The 8,894-nt window shown below is 52.5% G+C and overlaps 1 protein-coding gene across 2 annotated transcripts; it reads right to left on the bottom strand.

Moving 5' to 3' along the window:
• Positions 1-4,167: 4,167 nt before the first annotated feature.
• Positions 4,168-8,709, bottom strand: HSD17B1 (hydroxysteroid 17-beta dehydrogenase 1). Of its 2 annotated transcripts, XM_040245332.1 has the most exons (7): positions 8,625-8,709; positions 5,999-6,141; positions 5,719-5,886; positions 5,397-5,576; positions 5,116-5,209; positions 4,512-4,689; positions 4,168-4,422 (listed from the first exon to the last, which is right to left on the bottom strand). In XM_040245332.1, the coding sequence occupies exons 2-7, from the start codon at positions 6,093-6,095 to the stop codon at positions 4,216-4,218; spliced, it is 924 nt and encodes a 307-aa protein (XP_040101266.1). In that variant the 5' UTR covers positions 6,096-6,141; positions 8,625-8,709; the 3' UTR covers positions 4,168-4,215. The 2 variants fall into 2 exon arrangements, with proteins under 2 accessions (XP_040101266.1, XP_040101265.1); XM_040245331.1 differs by lacking the exon at positions 8,625-8,709 and having other exon boundaries at positions 5,999-6,560.
• Between the last annotated feature and the right edge of the window lie 185 nt (positions 8,710-8,894).

The raw sequence follows: 8,894 nt of genomic DNA on the forward strand, positions 1-8,894 counted from the left end.
CTTTCACTTTCATCAAGAGGCTCTTTAGTTCTTCTTCACTTTCTGCCATAAGGGTGGTGTCATCTGCATATCTGAGGTTATTGATATTTCTCCTGGCAATCTTGATTCCAGCTTGTGCTTCCTCCAGCCCAGCATTTCTCATGATGTACTCTGCATGTAAGTTAAATAAGCAGGGTGACAATATACAGCCTTGACGTACTCCTTTTCCTATTTGGATCCAGTCTGTTGTTCCAAGTCCAGTTCTAACTGTTGCTTCCTGACCTGCATACAGATTTCTCAGGAGGCAGGTCAGGTGGTCTGGTATTCCTATCTCTTTCAGAATTTTCCACAGTTTATTGTGATCCACACAGTCAAAGGCTTTGGCATAGTCAATCAGGGTTAAAGTAATCGAACCTGTGATGAAGCGACACCAGCTGGGAACGGTAGGGGAAGAACGGTAACTGTCAAGTGGGCAGGGGTTAAGGAATTAAACAGAGGAAACTATTCTAGAACTGCACTGCGTGGGAATGGTACATCCTGCCCTTAATGCTTTCATCAGCCCGGTAGAGTTGCTAAAAAGGCCAGATGGCTCATGGCAGCTGATTGTGGGCCACCGAGAGTTGAACAAGCCCCCATGTACATGGCTGTGCCCAACAACGCCACCCCTGCCGTCTTAGGAACCTTCCATGTAGCACTGGGCTTAGCAAATGCTTTTTTCAGTCTGCACCTGGCATCATCTTACCTTCATGTGGGAGGAGTGACAATGGCCCTTTCAAGGGCTTCCCCATGGTCACTTACACAGCCCCTCCACATGTCGTGGGATGGGAGCCCAAGACTTGTCCTTGTACTCCTTCCCCACATCAGTAAAACGGCCCATTACATGGATGATATAATGTTAACCTATGCAGACTTGCCTCTCCTTCAGGACCTTCTGCAGAAGTTGCTGGAACATCAGTGAGGAGAGGATGGGTGGTGAGCCCTCAGAAAATTCAAGGCCCAGACAACCCCGTAAAGTTTCGTGTCTCGGAAGCTGTGATTGATAAGTTACAAGCCTGTCCAGCTCCTAAGAACATGAAAGAGGTGTAAGCCTTTGTGAGGGATTTGGGGGGACTTCTATTCCCCACCTGGCCTGGTACCTCCATCCCTTATCCCACCTGGTAAAGAGAAAGCAAACGTGGGGCTGGGGGTCAGGGCAGCAAGCCGCCTTTGAGACAGCGAGAATACCAGTGAAACACATCACAGCACTGGGCCTCTCCCGGCAGGGACACCACTGGAGCTAGATGCATCTGTGATGACAAGCACGTGGTGGCAGAAACAACAGAAGGCGAGAGCGCCCGAGGATTCTGGCCCCAGCTCTGGGAGGGGACAAACCCCAATACACCCCCATAGAGCCTCCTTGCAGTGTACACAGAACACCCCATCAGGCAGAGCCTCTCATGAAAAGAACAGTCTATCATGGTGAGAACTTCCCTTCCTGTCAAGAGCAGGGTGAGACTATGCTCTATCAACCCACCTTTGCCATGCTTCAACCCCCACGTTACCTAAGCGGCCATTTGCAACTAAAGGGTACCTTGTCTAGCAGTCCACTGTCTCTAGACATTCAAGTGCTACTTGGCCCTGAAGAATGTGGAGATGCCTCTATACCTGGAGTGGCCCCTGCAGCTCATAGAGAGGTGGGGTGGGAGCAGGGGTCCCGCTGGTGCCTGGTATACAGATGGGTCTAACCAGGGCACCCCACCCACTTGGACTGCAGTTGCTCTTCTGCCCAACAATGACATCATCTAGATGGAAACAGGAAGGAACTGCAGCAGCCAATGGGCTGAATGCAGAGCAGCTGGGCTGTTCTAAACGATTAACCCCTCCGCAACAAGAGAAGCCAGCCACTGTAATGAGAAGCCCCTGCTCATTACAAGTAGAGAAAGGCTGCACACAGCAATGAAGACCCAGCTGAACCAAAACTAAAATAATTTAAAAAAGAATTGCACTTGTGTGCACACACACACATTCACTTGCCTGTATAGTTGGTGAAACGTGAATAAACTCTGGCGATTATAAAAATAAATAAAGGGGTTTACCCTATGGCTGGGACAAAGGGAAGCTGAGAGATGGTTAAGCCCTGGTAAGGTCAAGATGTGTGAAGACATTTGTGTTCGTCGGCAAGAACCTGACATGGTCCTCACCGTTTTCCACATTCTGGCTCATAAGGTGCTGACATTTTCTAGCAGTCAGGAAGCTGATGCCCGCCTAGGTACAAGCTCTACAAACTGACCCTTCAGTAGATACAACAGATTGGGTGCATTGAAAAAGCAATCACTGAAGAGCCTGGATGGGATGGCATATTGCCAAGAATATCCACTTGCCCTTGAAATATAGTGATATGGTTAATGCAGTAACAGCATGACCTATGTGTTCTAAACAATGCCCAAAGCAACTGCCAAAGGAGTCAAGGGGCATCCATAGTGGAGTTCCCAGCCAGTGATGGCTTGGTTGTTGAAACATACTCTATTTGGAGTGGACCATGCACCATTAAAAAAGGGAAGAAGGTGGGAATTCCCTGGTGGTCCCATGGTTAGGACTCTGCTCTTTCACTGTTGAGGGTGCAGGTTTGACCCCTGGTCAGGGAACTAAGATCCCAAAAGTCACGTGGCCAAAAAAAGAGAGAAAGAGAAGATGAAGGTCTGGTCCGGCATACCCAGCACCTCCCACCACGCCCTCGTGCTCACAGCTGACAGTGCTGCAGCCTTGGGCAATGCGTATGGCATGCACAACCAGGCCAAGTACCTAAGCCTGCCGCCGTCTCCTCTTCAGGGCCATGTGAGCGCATTCTGCACTCACTGTCACAAATCATTAGACTGCGGTCTTTGTTCCCTCCTTTGGCCTGGGGAAAGTTACAGCACACACATGCCCTTACTGACGGCACCCAGCAAGCCTTAAATGATAATCAACAAAACCTGTCCTGAGGTCTCTAATGAGAAAGCTGTCCTCCAAAACACGATGCCTCTGGACATTATCGCTGCCTCGCAAGGGGCACCTGTGCTGTTACCCAGAGTACTGTGTGTGCGTACCTGTCGAGTCTGCTAATGTATCTTCTTTATTAAACTCCTCCTGGAGCACCCCTACTACTTTCCTCTGTTTGCAACCTCCCCATCTAGTATCTATCTCCACCCTCCTCCAGCACCCAAACTCAGAGGAAATCAGATCGTCTCTGCAACCCTGCAGGCCCTTCCAGTGGCTCCTGCCACCCCAGCCCCTTTTGCCGGCTTCCGGAAGGAGAGGATGGACGACTGGTCTGATCAGCCAGGCCTGCAGCCTCAGCTAGACCTCCTGGTGAGAGTCAGCTTCTGGGTGGATGAGGATCCTTCCTGTTGAGTATTGTCTAGGGCAGGGGGCAAGGAGGGGATGAGTGGGGCTGTTTCCTTTTGGCTCATTTAGCCTTCTTTTTTACACATCTGGCTTCTACGGGGGAACACAAGGACAGTAGTGATACCCCTAGTCGTAACAATGTTAGTCAGTGCCTGCTATTAAGACCTCTAATACCAGCACTTTCAGGCACTATCTCAGTTAATTCTTATCACAATCCATGATATGTGTGTGCCTACTGCGCTCAGTTGTGTCTGATTCTTTGTGACTCCATGGACTGTAGCCCTCCAGGCTCCTCTGTCCATGGAATTCTCCAGGTGAGAATACTGGAGTGGCTTGTCATTTCCTACTTCTGGAGATCTTCCTGATCCAGGGACCGAACCAGTGTCTCCTGCATTAGCAGGCGGATTCTTTATCACTGCGCCACCTGGGAAGCCCCCACATAGGTATCATACCCGTTTTTCAGGTAAGAAAACAGACTCAGAGAGGGTCAGAACGTTGCCTAAGAATCCGTGACTCTTGGGAGCCACATCACAAGCCGACACTCCCCCCGCCAGGTCCACCTAACTCCAGTGGCTGCAGACACGCCTAGGGCAAGAATATAGGGAATGCTCTCCCTGCCCTTCGGTGAACTTGAGGCCTGATCTTGGGCTAGCTTCTTCCCTTTCTGGGCCTCGGTTTCCAGAGGTATTACTCGGGCTAACACCGTCTTTCGCGATCATCCACCCACTGTGCGCGCCCGTGGTCACGCAGCTGCAGCCCAGTCAAAGCCCCTTTCCGTTCCCCAAACGCACCCCACCCCCCAGGGCCGCAAAAGAGAGCGCGGGAGACTGCAGCGGATTAGGCTTTTATTGCGGGGCGAGAGGAGCGCGGAGCTCAGATGCCCCGTTTACCAGCTTCGGCCTCTGCCCCGGCGCCGTCGGAGCCCTCGGCGGCCTTGTCGTGGAACGCTGACTTGTGCGCAGCGGCGACGTAGCTGGAGCCGCTGGGGTCGGAGAAGCGCAGCTGCACCAGTGGCAGGAATCGCTCGGTGGTGAAGTAGCGCAGGGCCGGGCGCGGGGCGCGTAGCGCCTGGAGGAAGACCTGCAGCAGCAGGAGGAGGCGCGCTGGCCGGGGCTGGGCTGGGGAACCCGGGGGCGGCCCCCGCTCCCGCAGTCCCGCTCGGCGCTTACCTCGACCACCTCCTCCGGGTCCTGACCCGCCTCACGTATGACCCGCTCGCAGTGGCGACAGTAGCGGTAGAAGAGGTCGCGGGTCTCGGCGTCCGCGCGGTCCAGCATCCCGCCCAGGCCGCCCTCCACCTTCTCGGGGAAGGGGGTGTGCACCGGGCCGCACTCGATGAGGCTCACGCTGCGGGCCGGGAGAGCGGCGAGTGAGCGCGGACGAATGCAAGCCCGGAAGGGAGGGCCAGAGCAGGGCTCGGGCTGCGAGCACTTGAAAGCGGGTTTACAGCCGGAAAAGCGCCCCCACATCCCTTGGAGGTTGTGAGAGAGGCTCTGGCGTCAGAATGACAACCTGGCCGGGTCACTTACAACGGTGTGACCTTGGGTCAGTCACTGAGCCTCTCTGGGCCTGAGCTGCCCAATACCGACGCCTCACCAGCAGGGTGGACAGGTGGAACGAGAGGACGCGTGCCAAGTGCCCTGTACTGTGCCTGGCGCACAACCAACGGGAGCCGCACTGGGGAGAATGCCTGAGAGCGGTTCCAACAAGATGGGGTGCTGAGGTTCCCAAAGTCAGGGGTCAGGGGGCCCCCGGGGCAGGGCAGTGACTCACTGGACCCCGAAGGGCTGCAGCAGAATAGCCAGACTCTCGCACAAACCCTCGAGCGCGAACTTGCTGGCGCAGTAAACGGCATTGAAGGGAAGCGCTGGGAGGGAGAGGAGTCTGCTGGGGCGCGTCTGGGGGGGGGGACGCGGTCCGCGGGGAGGGGCGCAGGAGGGGCCCGGGGCAGCCTCACCAGGTACCTCCCCTTTATTGGACACCCTCCTCCCCATCGCTCCTGCTGAGCCACCCCCGCCCCGCGCGCCTCTGGCTCTTGGCCGCGTTCCGCTCACCCATCAAGCCGCCTATGCTCCCGGTCACCAATATGCGTCCCGAGCGGCGGCGCTTCATGTCCGGCAGGAAGGCCTGCAGCATCCGCACGGTCCCCGTTAGGTTCACGTCCAGCACGGCGTCCACGCTGCCCTCCTTGTGGGCCTCCAGCGGCCCCACCAGACCCCGGGCTGCGTTACACACTGCGGGGAGAGAGACCCGACCCCGCCGCCTCACGCACGGCCCTCCTTCTCGCCCGTCCCCCCGTGCTCCGTGGGCTTCGGACATCTTGGTTTGGACACAGAGTGAGGAAGGCTCTTGGGGTTGTTTTGCAGGGAGGCTCACCCAGCACGTCCACGCGGCCCTCGGTCACGCGTGCCTGGGCAGCGGCTATGGAATCTGCATCCCTCACATCCAGCTGCAACATCTCCAGAGAGCCGAGAGGGCACCCTCGGGACTGGGCGGCCTCCAGCAGTGGGCCCTGTGAGGCCAGGTCCCTCAGCGTGGCATACACTGGAGGTTGAGGGAGAGGACAAGGCTGTGAATTCCGGTCTTTCAGCCTTACTTAGGCCCCTTAGGCCGAGAAGGAGTTGCTCCCTTCTCTCCACCCCGTTCCATCAGGTACCTTTGAAGCTCTGGGACGGGTCGGACGCCAGTCGCAGGGCCAGGTGTAGGCCAATGCCGGAGGAACAGCCAGTGATGAGTACCACGGTGCGGTCCATGGGGATGTGCGCAGGGAGAGACCCCGGAGATGCTGGGCTCTGGTCTCTGGGGATGGATATCACCTGCTTCGCTCCGCCCCTGCCCTCCGGGGTCTCCACCCCTTTATTATGTCTGCAGCACAATCTCAAGGCTGAGCCCTCCTGTGGGTCCCTGGCCTGCTCTCCAGGTCAAGGCAGAGAAGAGGGCCCCTGGCTTAGACAGCCCCTTCTTTGTCAGTCAGAGGGAAGGTGAAGTTTTGCAAACAGGAGGTATGAACTCCCATGTGGGCACTGAGTGCCCTGGGCAGATCTTGCCCTGGCAAGCCTCTGTCCCAGAAAGAATCTGTACCACAGGGACAATTTTTTTTGCCAAAGTTAGCCGCTGAGGGTGTGGAAGTGTTTTGGAAGGGCCTTCTTGGTTCAAAGGTCGGGTGTGTATATGTGTGCTCAGTTGCTGGGTGGTGTCTGACTCTTTGCCACCCCATGGACTGTAGCTCGCCAGGCTCCTCTGTCCATGGGATTCTCCAGGAGTGGGTTGCATTTCCTACTCCAGGGGATCTTCTTGACCCAGGGATCCAACCCATGTCTCTTGTGTCTCCTGCATCGGCAGGTGGATTCTTTACCACTGCGCCACCTGGGAAGCCTCAAAGATCAGGGGTTAATATTAAATCTGGGGAAGCTTGGTGGCTACGGGAACCAGGAAGCAGCCTGATGTGGCTTTGACTGGTGAGGGCTGTGATCCAACCTTGGAGGAGCAGGAAGGGAGTGAACAGGCACTCAGGAGTGAAGACGAGCTGATCAAATTAATAATGGTGTTTTGAGAGACAAGAACATGACAGATACAGGAACTATGCTGAGTGGCAAAAACCGCTGCAGCAGACATGATGTGGCCATGTGCTAGTTAGATGCAATGTGACCCATTCTAAAGGGATGGAAGGCTTTTGGTAATGGAGAATAACCCACTTTCAAAACAATACCAGTTATTTTGGTAAAAAAACTGTAGCAGCTTGTTACATTAGGGTGAGAAAAGACAAATCAAAAAGCAGAGAAAGGGGACATACTGTAGTCCTCAAGTAGTGTTAACTCTCTAACTGGGCAAGAGTCTGATCAAAGAGTTCTTTTAAGAATATTGGATTCTTGGAGATGAGCACTCAGAAACTGGACTGGAGAATGCTGCCAGGCTCTTGATTTTAATTTAAGCTACGCGTAAAGTATAACAAGCTTTTGTTAACCAGACACATTTTTCAGTAACAGAAAGAATGGAATAAATGCCAGATATTTCCCCTGGGGATGTCCTGTCTCTTCAGGGAAATGTGGTCTATATTCTGTAAAACTTCCCCTGGCCTAAATTAAATGATTATTTGCTCCAGACAAAGGAGTATTTATTAGACTATTTCAAAGGGACACCATCAGGACCTCCTGGATGGCTCTGTGGTAAAGAATCCTCCTGCCAACGCAGGAGACATGGGTTCAATCCCTCATCCAGGATGATCACGCATGCCTCGGAGCAACTAAGCCTGGGAGCCACAACTACTGAGCTCATGTGCCCCAGAGTCCTTGCTCTGCAACAAGAGAGTTGACTACAGTGAGAAGTCCATCACTGGAACTGGAGAATAACCCCCACTGACTGAAACTAGAGAAAAGTTCACACAGCAATAGACCCAGCACAGCCAAAAAAGAAAAAGTCACACCAGCAGAAAAATGTCAAATAGCTCAGCTAGACACAGTCTCTTAAGAGTCTGTATGTCCTGGCACTTTAGAAATTATATGCCACTGATATCAGTGATTCACCTTTTTCATTTTTTCAATATTTTATCAATATAAAGCTATGCCTCATCCTTTGGAATTCCCAGGTGGCTCAGTGCCTGGTGATGCAGGAGATTCATGTTTGATCCTTGGGTAGCAAGATCCACTGGAGGAGGAAATGGCAACCCCCTCCAGTATTGTTGCCTGGAGAGTACCATGGACAGAGGAGCCTGGGGGCTACGTCCATGAGGTGGCAGAGTCAGACTTGACTAAGCACGTGTGAGCACGCCATATCCTTATACTTTCTTCTTCAACTAGGAGTGTTCTCATATCTCAAAGTGTTCTTGGGACTTCTCTGGTGGTCCAGTGGCTAAGACTCCTGCTTCCAATGCAGAGGGCTTGGGTTCAATCCCTGGTCAGAGAACTAGATTCTGCATGCCACAACTAAGAGTTTGCATGCTATGACTAAAGACCTCACATGCTGCAAGGAAGACGGAAGATCTTCCGTGTCACAACTAAGACCAGTGCAGCCAAATAAATACATTTTAAAAATTAAAGTGTTCTCTGTTTCTCATCATTAACAAATGTTTTAGCTTTCTAAATATTTGTATTTAACTGTTGCTTCTAGAGTTTTGTTTTTGCAGTTTAGAAACTCTTAGGAATATAAAGACTTTTATCCCTTCTGCTTGAAACAGCAGAGGTGAACACTAGCCAGACTAGCCTAAGTGAAAAATGAAAAGATTCTTCACTAACCACAGTGATTAACCTGATCTAAGTTAGATTTGGAAGGAATGTTTTAATTACCTCTTCTAGCCTGAATACATGAATTCTTTCAGATCAGGAAAGACTAGACAAAGCAGCAGCAGCTGATTATAATTTGGTTTATGGCCTGTCAGATGTGCTGTGATAAGAAATCTGAAATGACAGTTAAAGGGGGAAAAAGTTGCATAAAATTTGCTGTAAGCGATAATACAGGCTTGTTTTCTGAAGTAGTCTTATAAGAAAAACACCTATTTGTAAAAATGGTTTCCATGTCAAGGATATCTGTGCAATTAGAGCTGAACTGTATTCTAT

Source organism: Oryx dammah, unplaced genomic scaffold (genome assembly GCF_014754425.2).
Source record: "Oryx dammah isolate SB20612 unplaced genomic scaffold, SCBI_Odam_1.1 HiC_scaffold_8, whole genome shotgun sequence".
NCBI classification, from domain to species: Eukaryota; Metazoa; Chordata; class Mammalia; order Artiodactyla; family Bovidae; genus Oryx; species Oryx dammah.